The 16922-nt window shown below is 40.7% G+C and overlaps 1 protein-coding gene across 2 annotated transcripts in view; it reads left to right on the top strand.

Annotated features, from left to right (window-relative positions):
• The first annotated feature begins 344 nt into the window (after window positions 1-344).
• The window catches only part of efna5b (ephrin-A5b), a 110686-nt gene continuing 94108 nt past the window's right edge, over window positions 345-16922 (top strand). For both annotated transcript variants that reach the window (XM_004547166.3, XM_004547165.3), the window contains exon 1: window positions 345-1498. In XM_004547166.3, the coding sequence (XP_004547223.1) occupies window positions 1374-1498 (125 nt within the window). In that variant the 5' untranslated portion in view covers window positions 345-1373. The remainder of the gene's footprint in view (window positions 1499-16922) is intronic.

Below are 16922 nucleotides of genomic sequence, written 5' to 3'. Positions count from 1 at the left end.
GTTACAGGCTTCCTCTTGTTAATAGAAAAAAACGCAACTTAAATTGAAATGAGAGTGTAACTGGAGCCCATGGTCTTCTTTGGTCCGCTGCGTCCGTTTGCATGTAATTAAATTGCGCCGAGCGCACTTATCAAGCGGAGCTGACAACGTGGTGTGGACAGAGTATCTAAAAGCGGTCACTGTCCCAGCTGTGCGCACCTCTTTCCATGTCCCCTTCCAGCTCTACCTTTCGGTAATTGAATTAGCTCGGTTTTAGGTGGGGGAGGGGCTTGGCTTTGTTCGAGAGACGCCCATTCAAATAATTTCAAACCAATGGGACTATCCCCCGCTCCGTCGTAACCAAACCCACTCTCTCACTCGGCGTCTCAAGCTGCCTGCTTGTGCCCTCACCTTCCTGCGTGTCCCGGCGTTTGAAACCCAAACATAAGAAAAAGAGGAAGACTTCATAGCGCGCTCATGGGAGAACGCAGTATTTTTTTCATGCCTGCACGTCGCACGATGGCTTATATATGAGGAGGACAGTTTGGGATGCGACCATAAACAAGCGCCTCCACGGACAGAAGCGCATGAGAAAACATAACTCTGTCCTCCCCGACACCGAGAAGGACTCCTCCCCGCATCGGTCGTGTCACACCCGGTAAATCGCCGGGAAAGGATAACATTATTTTTTTTCACGCTGGAAACGAAAGACCGTGTCCAGCTTTCCCCATTCATTTCTCAGTGACTGGCTGACTGTATGGCTTTAAAAAGTTGCCTGGAAAACATGGACATCTGACGTGCGCCTTACAGCGTCATTGGACACATTGATTCCCCCCTCTCTCTTTTTTTCTCCATCATATCTTGGGCTGGCTAATCCCCTGCGCTTTCGGTTTGGAGTAAAGAATAAGTGTTCAGCAGCTGTCATTTGCCCTGATACAGGCTACATCCAGTAGCTCCCTGCAGGAACACGATCACACCACAGAAGACACTGCCTGTTGTGCTGCGTATTGGTGCCTACATTTGCTGATCACTGTTTGTGCAGTAGATGGAGAGATATTTTGTCACCTTGATACGGATTTGTTAGAGTTGACAACCTTCACCAAATAAAGCTCATGATTCATCTGAACTTTCTCTCTGCGTCAGCGAGAAACGCGTTGCTTTTGTAACTTCACATTTCCTTCGACCCGAAGAAGTGTCATCCGAACTGTCATTAATGGTTTTTCCTTCGTTTTCTATGTTGTGCGCATTTGTATTTGTTTAGTATTCACAAACTGCGCCAGAAACACGCGGACACGTGTGAATGAGACTCATCACCTGTCCCGGTTGAAACGCCCGTGCAACTTGACTGACTAACCTACGCTGAAGAGGAATACGTGCCGAAGTTTGCTGTAGTGATGCTGCAATTGGAAATGGTTGTCTTCGTCTGCTTGGTGCTGTTGATGTGTGTATTTAGCCAGGAGCCAAGCTCCAAAGTGGTGGCCGACCGCTACGCTGTCTTCTGGAACCGAACCAACACCAAGTAAGTGGCTTCTCACCGGGCAGGTTTAACTACGGAGGGACGGCGAGGTTCCTTCTCTTATGTACGAACGACGGCTTTTCAGGTTTGCCGGACCACATCAGTATTTATTCTCCGCAGTGAGGGCATAATGCCAGCATCTGTAGGTAAATGCTACAACCAAGGACAGGAAAAACCCTCTGTCTTATTTTCAGCGCGAGGCTGCTCATAAAAAGCGTACCTGCCGAGAAACTATAGATTAAAACCGTGCGTAACAAGGCCCGGACATAACCTGTAAAGCCTAATGTTCCTTCGCTTTACCCGCTGTCAGTATCGTCCTGATAAGGAAAGTAACCATTTACCCTCTTACAGACAGAGGGACTGTGCCATACAATCAGGATCATTATCTTATGTTCTTTCTCTCCTCGGTGGACTCAAGCTGTGCTTGACACGACCCCACCGGAGCCATTAACACCTGTATCTTATTAGTCTCAGCACAAATCCAAAAAGCCCATTTACCTACAAAATATGGTAATTAATTTCCTCGCTTTTAGATTACATGTGTTTGCTTCATTCGGAAAACTCCAGTTATAGGAGTAACGCCACGAACAGGCCAAATGTCTCAGACCTGTGAACTACGGAGGAGGGCTTCTCTATGTCGCTTGTGCGTTTTGCGTTCAGGGCATTTATGGCTTCGTCACAATATAGAAACTTAAGATACTGATCGTAGGCACAGATAGCCTATATGTCAGTCAGGATTAAAGAATCAATTTTTCATATTTCAGGACAGTTACCATAATGTAATCTAGACGCATTCGGCGATATCAACACAACTAAAAATACCTAAAGGAGTGCTTCATAAGTACAGAGTAACCACAGCAAAAAAAGAAAATGACAGAAAATGTCAAACTCGCATTTGAATAATAAAAACACGCAGTAGATTAAATCCGAAGTGACGTTATCGCCAGTTTTGAGAGTTTTAATTGGTCAAGTTTTATTTTTTTCTTCTTTAAGTTGCTCCTTGTTAAATTTGTTCTCGGATCACCTTTAAGGGTTGCTGGAAAATTAAGCAAAATGTTATCAATGTTTCTTTAGTTCATACGTTTAACAGTCAATGTGAAATATAGTTTGTAAAATTACATTTGTGCAGCATTGAACTGTAGCATGTGTGGACTTATTACAGTGAAGCAGTAAATGAAGCATGTCGAAATTAAGCAGCGTTTTTCAAGCTTTTAAAGAAACTAATAACAGATGTTTTGCAAAAATTAAATACAAGAATACTAATTAACTGTGTCATCTGTGAAAGGTTTAATTTGCCTTAGTAAAGAGATGGCTGGTTAGTGTGAAAACCAATAATTTGTCTTCTTAAAATAATGTTCTCCTTTGTTATTCTGAAAGAGACAACGTTTTTCTTGAAATTTATTTATTTATTTGTTACTTTTTCCATAGATGTGAAGATAAATTGTTACTTTAGAGTTTAGAGGACATCTATCTTGTCAAAAAATGGAACAGTTAATGTAACTGTGAAAAGAGGCGCTTTTCACTTTTTATTTTAGGAAAATAAAGATACTTATGTGTTTAACATAATTAGATTCACCAAAACTCAGTTTGTAAGTGAGAACATAGGTCATTCAAACTCGGCAACTTCAGCAAAGCAAAATGAAAGTTTGTGAGAAGTGCTGCAGTCCTTGAGACTGAAACTTCAACAACGTTGAGTTAACCTCAGTGCACATTGTGGACATTCGTTGAGACAGCATTTCCCACTAAAAGTCCCTTATGGAGTTAAACTGTACAGCCTTGTCTCAGGCTTATTAAGTCTAAATGCTGCTGGTTGAGTTTACAGAGAGATTTCACTGAGCTGCCAATGGCACTTAGTATTTGTTGAATAAAATGCTTAACACAAAGCCATTAATAGCATATGCTGAATTTGTTGCACAACTATTTACGTTCAGTTTGAAATTTGGGAAAACATGATTTATTGCTTGAAACAATTAGTGGTCAGGCTTACAGACGGAGGGCTGACTGTAAGCTTTCTCCTGAAGTCGGGGCCAGTCTAGCGGGGTGTGTAGATTCTCGGCCTGATATACCGTAGACCGTGACTGCTGTGGTCTTAGTCCCTATTCCAGCTTACCCTGGCTGTTTATTTATGGAGCGCTTTCTTCAGTAGAGGCAAACACAATTTTAAGTTAAAGTTTGAGTTAAAGATTTCTGCTGTTGATAGACACACTTTCATTAGTCTGCACATTTTTTTTTCCCCAACAAAACAGTTTTGACTTGACTTGCCGCTCTGTTAACTTGATATCTTCCAGATGTGCTGACAAGTTTCAGTAAAGAAAGAAACAACAAAAAACAAAGTACGGTTTAAAGAAAAATGGAAATATAAGTACATCTACGTTTGATCTTTGATCTGACATAGGAACGCGGAAAAAAGAAACGGTGAGAGTGTAAAATACGGTTGTAGTGATCCGTGTTGCACTTTTACTGTCTTTGAGTCCGCTGTAAAATCACAGAAACGGATAGTTTCTTGCATCTCATCTGTTTCTGAGGCTCTTTGTTGCCCGAGGAAAGAAAACAGGTTTTCATGCTAACACCAGTCACTCTGTTCTACTTACCCCAAATAGAGTTTGTTTGACTCTCACCCCTGCAGGTCTGAGGCAGGAAGCCAGAAAGGTAATGTTAAAAAGCAGTGAAGAAAAGGAGAGAGGCAGAGATGGCAAACGTGTGTTATTGATGACTCTGTTAATAAATATTGAGTCCCTTTCCTCATGCATTACTGTAGAAAGCTGGTGTGGCATGGTAGTGGAACTTGTGTGCGTCTGCCTTTTGTTCTGAGGCTTCCAGTCACACTGAAAGAATTTACAGCGTCCCTGATCACAAACAGACTCATTCGCACGTTACTTTCCAATTGATTTACTGCTATCATCATGTAATTCATCAGAAATGTTATTAGAAGAGTTAATTCCATGTTTTTTCCCCCTATGTTTGAATCAGCTCATATTCTTAGTTGCTGGTATCTGACCACAATCATTCAGGGCTTGTTTTACTACCTAGAGAAAAAGCCATTTGTCGACACTCCTTTTTTGCTCCGCGTGAAACTGCAGCTTCCTCGAACTTGAAAATTGCCCAAGAGATATGATCCATCACACTAACGCTGCTCTTTGAGTTGGGTTTTGTCATAAAACCTCTTTTGCTTTTAATTCATTTAACCAAATTGGATGTTTCACTTCAGTGTGCGCAATGTGCTGTGCTCTGCTTGCTTACTTAATCACCTGAAATGCACAGAAGTAATTCTTCTAGAGAAAGCTTCTGTATGGAAATGCCAGGTGAAACAGCTTGACTCGTAAACTTTGCTACATCTGTTTCTGTCCAACATCAATCAGCCTGAAACTGTCCGCAGGAACGTAAACATGAATTTGTCTGATTTCAAGTGTCATGCCGTGCTAAATGATTTGAGAAAGTCTGAAGTCGATGTAAACGGAAAAAGTGAAAGGGCTCAAAGTTTAAACAGTGAGCTATGCTTTAGTTTCACTCGCTGATATACAAAGCACACTGCGGTAGACCTGCTTACAGACCGTCAGTAACGTAGAACCGGGAGCCTCAGATTGGAAGTTTTTGTGTTTGGAATAAAACGTTCTGCTTTTTTTCCCCGTGAAGTTTGCATTTTCTTCAAAAGTTTTCTCATTCGAAATTATAACTGAATTACACATTATTGTGAAATGCTATTTGTGCTCGCCGTGCCACAGTAATTTCTGCCGGGTGTTTGTGTTGTTCCTGATCTGGGTGCAGGCTGAGGGGGGTTTCCTTGCCGTTTTGTTGGCTTGGTTCCATCGTTGTCTCTCACGGCCGCAGCATGAGACCAAAAACTTGCTAACTGCATTGTTTTTCTGAATAGCACCTTTATCTTTTAATCTCCCTCTCTCTCTGTGAGACATCTAAACTTTCTCTTTTAGTTTTCTCTTTGATAGTTACTCAAAAGAATTTAATTTGGAATATTAGCATTTTTGAGGATGTTTGGAGAAATCCTGGATGAAACCCTACAGTTTTATCTGAAAGACTTCCATTAGTTTGAAATAACACTTCTCTCTGTGGAATCTGTCCCTCTGCTATCTCACTAACTGTCTTTGCTTGCGAGCATTTATTCCAATAAGGGACAGACAGTGACTCTAATGATGTCTCAGCTGTAATAGCGAAGAAATGGCTTTCTCTTCCATGCTCCCCCTTCGTCCTTTCTTCTTCCCCATATCCCTCCTTGCCTTGATCCCGTGCTGCCTCTCTGCTCTCCGTCTCTTTCTCTCTCTCCTTCCTTCCCTTTCTCCCTCTCTCTTTTTGTCTCTTCTTGCCAGGCGCAGAAAATGAATGAATACAATTAGATATTTTCAGAGTCCCTCCACGGTTGATGGTGGAGAAAGACGCGCAGAGGTCAGGCACACTCTGAGAGGAGCTCAGGGAGAGGTCACACACATACGGAGAGGAATAACGAAGCAGAAAGTTGGCTTGCAACAGACAAAGTAGTAACTGCAACTCTCCTTGAAGTGGAAGGTGTTATTAACATAAACAGTTTGATGCGGTTGTGGTCATGCAAATTGCTCAAGGTGATTTGTATTTTGCTGCATAATTTGTAGCTCAACCAATGAAATTTTCTAACAAGCTGCTTTAGACCTGTATATAGTAGTGTTGCTCCTAGTATTAGTCTGCTTTTGTTGCTGTCTTGATTGGCTCATCTTTGTTTGTGTGTGTGTGTGTGTGCCAAATGAGCCATAAGGTCATAAAGGGCTTGTTTCCGCTTCTTCATATTCCTGGATACTGCAATAATCACATGTTTCTGCCTCTTACTTCTCATTACCTGTCATAGACTAGTGGGTCATGAATATATGTATTATCAATCTGTGCTTGCATGTAGGTGCATTGATTTATACTAAGGCACAAATGCATAAAGTTGGAAAATCATAGTCTCTACATGCATTTGCCTTTAACAAATGGGAAAATTTTATATTACGTTATCATTCGTATGATTACAAATTCTGAATACCTGTAATTTTTAAAGTCAAGTGATATTGCCCTGTTTTAGTTGCTCCTAACCTCCTCATCGTTTTCATCCTGACTCACTCTGTGTTCTACTCTTTCCTCTCCCTCTGTCCCCCTGTCTGCAGGCTGATTAGTTCTTGTTAATGACCCCTTGCTCTGTCATTTTTTTTATGCTTGTGGCATTGGCAAGCACAGCCACCGGCAGAGCTGCAGGGACTGCGAGCGGAGGGGACACAAAGAGATCGAGGCAGAGAATAAAGACCAAAAAAGAAAAATATAGGACTTGATAGAAAACCAGCAAATTGTAATGATAGTGCTGGGCAGTATAATACTTTTATTCAGTTTAAATGTAGTATTTTTGTCACCAGACATGTAAATGCACTTTCCATTTAAATTAGATTTTTTTTCCTATTAACTAGAAAATGAGCCCAGCAGGCAGCAGTCAATGCTTAGTCAATGTGCTTGGCAGAGCAGCTGTTCTTCAGTGAGCAGTGGAAGAGGGGTAGGGCTCTTGGCCGTGACCCTTGTGAAGGAACTATGCAGCGGACAGAAGCAGCCCTGTCGTCGGGGGCGACTGGTCAGACTGTAGACTTGCATATGCTAATCCTGGTGAAAGCACCTTATGACGAAAGTACGGAAGTGTATTTTTATATAACTAAATATACTTTTATATGTTAATATTTTCATCTTTGTCTATAGATATATATATCAGAAAACTCGTGTTTTTTCATTAGTAGATATATATTAATGAGTAGCGATATCATACTGGTAAACTGTAAAATTACCACTTTTAAACGTTATTTACTCCAAAAAGGCAGGATTGCTTTAAAAATAAAACATAATTTCTGAAGCGCATAATTCCCTTGCCCGGACAACCACACATTAATGTCCAGGTAATTGTTTTCACACTAGTCACACCAAGGTCAGATGGTGTGCTGAAACACTGCTATCAGCTGAGTGATCTACTTTTCAGCCCTCATTCAATTGTTGGCATTCAACCCATGGGGGAAACAGTCTGTATAGTTGTACTTGGAAACAATAAAGTATTTACCAGCTTATGCAACTTCCACGTGTGCAAATCTTGGTGCAAGACTTATATTCTGTTATGAAAATGTAAAGACAAAAAACCTTTACCCTTTTTTTTTCTTTGTTGCCTTTGTACTAGATGCATTTGTTTTTTATTTGCAGACTGATTTATTTGTTTGTTTGTTTTTCTGCGCCACTATCGCAGGCCTCTCTGGCTAAAATTAACCAAAAAAAAAAAAAAAATCTAAGTTGTATATTTTTTTTCCTACCAACTCTAATTTTTTTCCTCTTAAAGTGAATTCATATCATCTGAATCCAAAGTGTACTCTTACTGTGAACACGGCAGGTTAATTTATGGTTTAAAAGGTTAAATAAACATAGAACAAAGAAGAAAATATGTATAATGCATTTTAGGAGATCAAAAAGAGTGGTCAACGGGAATAAATGATCACTTTAGTTCTAATGAGGGTTCAAACACCAATCCAGAAAGCTCGCGCGTTTGTTACGATTCTCATTCGCGGCTGAAAATGGCGCTTAACCATATCCATCTTCACGTCCTCTGCGCTCTTCCATAAGATGGAGGCCTACAAGCAGCTGTTATAACGCTCGGTTGGTCTATCCCCCCCTGACCAGAAAGGGGCGCTACTGAGAGAGGTGTGATACCTTCTGTGCCCTCTGATCTCAGTTGAAAGGAGTAGTGTTGAAAGAGATATATATATCTATATTGGTATAGACCAGCACTTTTTTTTCTGTGTTTGACCTTCTTAGACTCATTTACTGTAAACTTCATATTATTTTTACAGGAACTACACGGATACGTGTGTAAGGCCAAAACAGCTGATGGGTTTCTTTAAGAAAATAAATAAATAAATGTTTTCACTTATTTTGTCACCCGTCACTATTTGAACTGGAAAATGTAATGGGAGCGATTGAGACTGTTCGGGTTTTTTGCCAGGCACATTTTCCACAGATAATTCCTTTCATGGTAGACTGGCTTCGGACTGTACGCTGCCGTTTTCCTTATTTAACTTGGGGTGCTGCGGGGGAGTGACTGGATGTTTTTCTAGCTGGGCAGCAGTGTGGAGAATAGATCCCAGAAGAGAACACATCTCAAGCTTGTGAATAAAGACCTAATTGACAGGTTGTAGCCAGTTGTAAATGACTCATGAGGTAATTCATCTTCACAGACAGACTGAGAAACACACAGTTGGGTTGTAAAGTTGTGTGGTCTTCTTTCTCTTTGGTATTGACGCAATCTTATTGATATATTTGCAGACTTTTACAGCCCCGCCGCAAAAAGAAAAATTAGAAAATATAAAACACTGATTTTAGATTAGGACGGCGTTAACTCCTTCACCACCTGTGATTATTTTAAAATGGCTGACACAGCCTGTTCTGCTTTCAACGAGTTCCTTCTTGTTTACATTAACATGGCCATGAAAAAGTGGACTAAATATAGGTCAAAGCACAGAAATGTAAGCAAACAAAAACAAAGTCACACAGTGCTGTTTTTCACTTCGTTAACTCTGTGGTTCTAACAAGACATGACAATAATAAGCTAGCTGCATTAGCTTGTTTGAACTGACAGTAGAGAAAAATACTAGCAGCCAGTGCCCCCCCCCCCAGCGCTGCACTGCTAGACTGAAAGGCAGCCATTGTTCTGCTCTCTCTGTCCACTCCACATAGCCAGGGCTGAAAGTAGCGCATGCCTTTTAATCGGAGGGGGAAAAAAAGAGAGGCCAAAGGAGAGGAGTGAGGGAGAATCACATGAATGGCAAGGAGAAAGGGAGCGCGAGCAGCTGAAGTAGTAGTATGCTTTTGGACAGAAAAAGGGAGGAGAGGAAGAGCATAATGCAAGTGCCAGACACTGCTGGGGCTGCTATGTCGTAGTAGTAGCCAGGGGTGTCACAGTGTTTGGAAAAGAAAAGATGGCATTCTCTCTTATTTCCAACTGCCCTTTCCCCATCTTCTCTTATGTTCTTCCCTCAACACCATCCGGCTCATCGACCCCCCCAGTTTCCACCCCCCTCAGTTCCTTGTCTGGCTTTGCCACATTTTAAAGATGCATGCAGCTCGCCGGCTGTCTCTGTGTCCCGGGTGGCGGCTGTGGTTGGTTGGTGGTAGTTCTCCTGGGGCTAAACTCTGGGTCTTCACCCTGAGGAGATGTTGTCTTTACGGTTTGAGTTTAGTGACACTGGGGCTTTCTTCCACAGAGAAGGGATTAATCCTGCTCAGGTTTAGACCCCTGCTTTTGTTTCCTCTGACACTAAAGACTCCCACACACAGGGTTGTGTTTACTCGGGAGTTGGTGCTGTGCTACTAAGTTGCATCTTATTCTTAACTACTGTGACACATTGCACGCTGTGCCCTTGAAAGTGCATTTTCCACTGCAAAGCATGTATCACAGTCAGAATGCCAGGGTGTGTGCTATGTAGCAGCTTAATGGAAGGTTTCGTTCCAAAATGGTAGATATCTGCTGTGGCGACAAATTGGTACAATAAGAGCGAGTCGTTTTTGTCCTTAGACGTAAATGTACTTTAGAAGCAAAGACTGTGATGAATAGTGTGGATAATTACGCATGATTGTAATTCAAATAGTAGATATCTAAATGTGAAAGAAATCTCTTCATATTTGTCTCTAGCTGCGCCACCTTGGAGTTTAATAACTCTAAAAACAAATGAAAATGATCTTTTAGAGATATCATTCTGCATTTCTCAAACTTCTTGTCAAGATGAAGTGCAGTTTATCTTTTTTAAATCACTACCTTCTACTACTACTACTACTACTACTACTACTACTACTCACATTAAAAGCGTTTTTTTCCCAGTCCAGGCTTTTTATGAGGCAACAGATGCCGATGTTTGATCCAAACTTTAAGGAGAATCTAGAATCAAGCAGTTAATAAATCATACTTTAAAAATGTGTAACACTGAACCAAGTCTAGCATCCTCCGCTTTGATGGCTTTGATGCTCAGACGAGTGTGCGTTTTGTGCGTTTTGTGTCTTTTGGCGGTATCTTTCTGTTTACTCGCATGCCAGTGGCTAGTTACTTGTGCGCATGCTCGAGTTTCTGTTAGCATGCGTGGTTATCCTGAGACGACCTCTGCTTCGAAGCCTGCTTTAATGAAGCAGCAGAAACGCATACCTACTACTACGGCAGAGCGCAGCACTATTCTTGACCCAATTCTCTGAGCCTGCTCCTCTGAGAGCTGCTTGATAGTTTTCCCATTTTGTGAAGTTGCATTGTGTTGTGCATGTGCGCGCTGCTTTTTGTTTGTGTGATGGTTGGTATTTCGGTATGAAACTGTACTGAGTGTGTTTTTTTTTTTTTTTTTTTTTTTTCCCCTGAAGAGAAAGTGATCGATCCCCTGAATGTGTGATGAAACCCATCTTCTCCCTCTTCCTCTCATCTCTGCCCAGCGTTGACTGGTCTGGCTTATTCTGAACATTATCCCACAAAACCAAATATGACACCCCAAAGAACATAGACCGACGCGCACGCATGCACGTTTACCACTCCGATTTAGGCGGGTAGTTCATTATTTCTTTAGCGAGGTTCAAGTTGCAGGAGATGTGGTATTTAGTCTGCTTGTTTATTTTCTTCCTTTAAATCAGCAAGCAGTGAGGCTCAGAGTGCAGCAGCCTTTGAACCGCGGCCTATCCCATGACTGCAGCCCTGAGTATTAACCCAGAGCCACTGAGAGGCTTAAAAAGCCATCAGCTCATTGTCCGGAGACACAAAAACCCCCTTCCTCTAAAATCCCCCCACCCCATCCATCTCTTCTCTTTTCCTCCTTCCCTCCATTCTTAGGAATGCCTTGAGCTGGCCTCTGCTGGCATTCATATTAATCAGTTTTAAGGGTCTAATGAGATAAGTGAGACTTAAGGGGAGTCCCCAAAGTGGCCTAAGCCCTCCAGATAAACAGAGGTGATGAGCGCTGCCTATGGCTACATCCTCAGGAGTGTGTGTGTTTTCTTCAGGATAGTCATGCATACAAAAGTTTTTAATGTCCTTAATCTCACTGTTGAGCTTTGAGAATCAAAACAATACCAAACTGGATCAGTCATCACTTGCCTCGTAATTGTAGAGGTGATAATGGACATGGGTTTTGATGCTTTGTTGGCTGGGTTCCAGAATTTTTTTTAAGGTAACTTCTTCCTACGGGCATTTTTTTTGCCCTTAACACATAGCTGCTTTTGTCTTTCTTACCTTGCCTCGTATCTCTGAAATATAGGACAGTTGGTTTACTCCCGCTCTTTTGCTCTTTGTGCCATATTGTCCCCTCTTTCCTGTCTCTGGGATTACCAGATCTTTAACTGTACTGCACTGGGGTCTTGGGATCCCGCTGAGGTGACCCAGCATGCCCACTGTTAGCATTAGGCTCCATGTTGTGGCTGCAGCACTTGAGTGACAGTTGCGTCCACACTCCACCTCCCCCTGGTTTTTGGGGATTTTTTTTTTTTTTTTTTTAAAAAAAATCTTTTTTTCTTTTTTTAATCCGTAACCTAGCCCCTCCCACCTCTATGTCTATTGTTCGTATGTGTGTGTTTGTGTGTGTGTGTTGTTGTGACACTAGCCAGAAACATGGACGTTTATATATACAAGACCCGTCAGAATCGAGTTTTGATTTTAAAAAATGAATTCTTTAGAAAACTGTGATTACAGCTACTTGGTAAGAACAACCTTCTTAGGCAAATTAGATTATCTGTAATAATCTGCTTCAACTCCACGTGTAGAGTTCTGTTAGAGTGCTGTTAAACTTAAATATTTGATTTATGATTTTATTTATTAAATTATTTCCTTTACAGTTCAGTTCATTTTTATTTCAAACATGTGCCTTCACAATCATTACAAAAATTCATTCCACTTACATACAGACACTTATTAGTCCCTACCCCCTCAAATTTGACCTTTCATTGATTTAATTTTCTTTTAGCCTTAAATTAAACAAACAACATATGAAGAAAACGGTCTTCTTTCTTTTGCACATTTGGGTTCTTGTGTAACAGATGGCCTGGTTGAACTATACAGTAGAACTACTGGGAGGCGCGACAAGCCATCAGAGTTCAGTTTCACCTGCTGCTCTGCTCCTCAGGGCCGTAGGACCCCACGACCGGAGACATTCCAGCCAGGATTAGTGCGTTCATGGCAAACGGAAGCACAAATAGGAGGGAGTGAAGTGGCTGTTCACTCTGCTTTTCTTTTCTTTTTTTTTTTTTTTTTAAGAAGCAGAGGAGCATTTGGCCCGCCTGTTGCTTTTAAAATGCTTCTAAAATTTTATAGCATCACTGCTTTGTGTCTTTTTGTTTGTTTAAAAAAAAAAAAATCTAAATATCATTTTTGCTTCCGTTCAATACAGTTTAAACGGTTACATTTTGCACATATTTAATACAGAAAACATTCTTATTTATAAAATATTTACAACAAAAAAATTTACTGTTTGATCAAGAGAAGTAGCAGCTGCTGCTATGAAATTAAATAATTAAAATAAATAATTGTGTTAATTCCAGTATTTTTTTTTTTAAATTTCTTTAAAAATTGAAAATATATCTTATTTACATTGAATAATTGCTCCTTTATATATACGTGTGTGTTTTGGGGGTTTTTTTTGTTGCAAAGTTGCCGTCTGTTTAGGATTCCTTTCATGGAAATGCCTGAAATTTTGCAGATGTCTCAGTGGTGATATTTTTTTATGAGGTACAGAGTTGTGGTAGACCATTAGTCCGCGGGAAATGAGATGCCTCATATTTCTCCTCTATTGGATTAGAGTGCGTGCTTGGCTTTGGGTGGAGTGATGAAATATTCATTACTGTTTGTGATCTCTAAGAAGAGTAGTACTTCTAAACCTTAGCACGCGATTTCATGAAAACTCTAGTACAGGTAGCATGTTTTAAGCCTGAAGGCAATGAAAGGTTGTCTGCTTAACTAATTTCACTGACCTTTCACAAACTTTCACAATGGCTACCATGACCAGAAACCTTTGTTTGCCTGTTTTTTGTTTTTGTTTTGTTTCTTTTAAAATAAAGGCTCATCTCTATATCCATATGTTTTAATAATCCTTTGTTTGTATAAGTGCATATCATGATAACTCTGCCCCTGGATTCTGGCTTTCTCGTCAACAGGGTGACAGGTGTCATTTGCAAGGCCCGTGAAGGTATCTGGCTTGTCAATCTGTGAGCGGCATTGGGTTTGCAGCAGCTTTAATAATGCAGTACAGTCACACTTTCCATGTCCTTTCTCCGGGATGTAAAGAGCTGTACTTACATTAGGCTCAGGTCAGATTGTGTCTACAGTCGTACATTAGCGGCAAAGCTTTCCTGCCTGTATCACTGTTAAGAGGAACATGGCACGAAGATGGCTGAATTATTCACACTCATAATCGGCCTTTATGTCCCGCTGCCAAGCCTGACCCCACTGTTATTCTAGTGCATAATTGATAGTGCTCAGAAGTGGAAAAGTTAGAAAAGCAGAAGTAATGTGAAGCGAAAGTGTAGTCAGGCAGCACAAGATGGGGAAAAGGGGGATAGAGGGATGGAGGTGGGCCCCTGTAGGAGTTTTTACACTGAGCTTGTGTTAGCCTTTACGGGGCTTAGGCCCAGCTAGCATGAGGATCGCGTGTGTAGGCGAGCCAGACTAGTCTTTTGAGGCGGGGGCCAGGATGAGGAGGATGAAAGGAGGTGGGAGGGAGAAAAGATGGGGATCCTGAGTAACAAGGCCTGACGCTGAGCCGCCCCAAAATGTGGTCATTCTGCGTTAATCTAGTACTTCAGTGTGGGCAAATATATTTTATTAAACTGAATTTAATTACCAAAAAAATTATGTATTTTATTTATTTTTTTCTCCTAAATTATTTTTAAAAAAAGAGTATCCACAATAGTTTTATTATGTGTCAAGTTTCTAATCATGGGTTTGGATTTGTTTGGCCCTAATCCACCTTTTTTTTGTTTTTTTGTTTTTTTGCAATAGCTGCTTGCTCAGACAGGTAAGACAGGCATTGACATCACATTACAACCATGTGATACTATGATCAATAAACAGCAACCCCAGGAGAAGAGCAATGGCTGGCTCAATTCCAACAGTTAAGAGAGGCCATCTATTGAGAAATCGATTTAGTCAACCTCTTGAAAATGTTTAAAGACAATACTCAATAGTTAAAAACACTATTCCATATATTATTTCAATTAGCTGCAATCATCATTTTCAGTTCCCAAAATAAACTTTTGCCTGCTTTTTATTTTTATTTTTTAAAAATTAGCAATAATCAGTAATATATATTTTCCACCTCATTACACAATTGTTCTTTGTTAATCTGCTTAAATAAATTGAACTTTTTTCCATGGAAGTTTGTATGTTTCAGGTGTTAATACAGCCTCAGGTGTAGTCTGTTTAACACCTCTGTGACCCTTAACAAAGCCTGACTAACTGCTGTCTAGCTCTAACTTTTGTGTTCCATAACAAAGCCCTTTAGCTTTTAATAACAGCACAACCCTGCCAGTGTCAAGAGAAACCTGAGATAAGGTCCACATCAGAGAGTTGGTGGGAACTGTTTAATCCGCTTCTCGAAACCAAACCAATGCACAACAGGCAGGGATCATGTTTGGCAAAGTGGCCCGCTTTGATGGAGGGATCGTATGGTGTGAGTAGGAAGAGCGGGGAATAATGGAGGAAAAGAAAGACGGATAAATGCCGGTAGTCTTTTACGGAGCTGTGAAAGAAAACATCTGGAGAATAATACAGGGAGTTGTACAGGGCGTGTGCTAATGCTTACTCACACAGACATTCACACGTAATGTCATAGCAGTATTACATGTTGTAGGTTCATTCAAGTTCTTGCCTCCGATCACAGTTTTCACGTGTGCAAATAAATTGCCCAGATCGTAGTGAGTGTAATTTTCACCCCCTCAAAATAAAGAGACTTCCAGTATTCTCTTATCTCTTATTTTCCAGGACTGATAACGCTGTAGTCGTGCCACACATCTCGTTAAAAATTTAAATGAAAGCATTACGTCAAAACCCTGTTTTTGGTCAGCATCAGTTTTGCAGTATGTTAGGTAGCATCTTTCACCGGAGTCGGTACAATGTGGCCATAAAGCCGTCGAGTGGAAACATTAACAGCGATATGTCTCAGAAACTAATAAAACCAATTTATGAGTGCACTTAAGGCCCATACACCTACTGGAGCCATTCTATAAAGATGCAGACAGAGATTGTACCAAACTCTCCCCAATTACCCACATTTAAAAGTAATAAATGTGGATCGATAAGTGATAGAGGGAGGTTAATCTCTGACTTACCCAGTTATTTCCAATTTAGACACTCCTTTTCAAACTAAAATTGCAGCATTTACAAGCTTACCATTGATTTGTTTTATTGTTTTCTTCCTACAGGCTAAATGCATTGAGCTGTTTTCGCTGTAGTCTTCCAGAATTAATGTTCTTGTCTTTTGTAGTCTTTAAAAAAGTGTTTAAAAAGAGAATTGCCGATTTCTTATTATAAACGAAAATTGCAGGGAACAAAATACTTTTTGGTGTAATGATTCCTTTTATGTGCTAATGACTCGTTTATAAATTTCCCATAAGAGGAAAGAATTTTAATTAAAGGAAACTTAAGCAATCTGCATCACTGTATTTGGTAAACAACGCTGCTGCCCAAAGGCGCCGAAACGATAGTTGCAGCCCTCTGTGGTCATTCATCAATAACATATGTGAAGAGGTCAGTGTGCCCAGTTGAGCTCATATGCTTACTTATGGGCTCAGTGTGCCAGTATGGGAGTGCTATTAGCACAGGCAGGTATGGATTAGACCCCTTTCTGTCTCACTGTGATGTTCACTGAGGGAATCCTCCTCCTGCAGTAGACGGGACTCTCTCAGTTCTCTGTTCAGACTCGGCTTACAAAGCTCTACACTTTCACTTTTAATTTGAATTGACAATTTATGCCTCCAACCTGATGAGACTGCATCCCGTAAATCATTTCTCTGTGACCTTTTACACATTCTGTCCTAAATGAGCCCCGCCCCCCCAAATCCCCCATCGGCACTAGTGTGTACTGCTATTAATATGATATAATAGCTTATTATGGTGTCGCTAATTAGATTGTACAGCAGTTAGATGTGTTATCATTCTGCTGTGCCATTCGTTGCTCCAAAACTGATCTGCTTTTACATAGTTACATGTAAATGTGCAAGTATTCTATATATTTTAAGTGTGAACGGAAACTATGCAGAAGTTCCTGCATGTGATTTCTTTATATTGTACATCATGATGAACCCTGAGAGCTGCTGATGTACTGTCAAGACAAACGCCTCATCAGAAAATGCAACCGTCAGTGCCTGTAGATGGCATTTAGTTTAAATTCACACATGGCTGATGGAGGATGAACTGCAGTCTGTTTGATAC

The sequence above is a fragment of the Maylandia zebra genome, linkage group LG12 (genome assembly GCF_041146795.1).
Source record: "Maylandia zebra isolate NMK-2024a linkage group LG12, Mzebra_GT3a, whole genome shotgun sequence".
Lineage (NCBI taxonomy): Eukaryota > Metazoa > Chordata > Actinopteri > Cichliformes > Cichlidae > Maylandia > Maylandia zebra.
The sequence above is the reverse complement of the archived record's forward strand: the minus strand, read 5'-3'. Positions and strand labels throughout refer to the sequence as shown.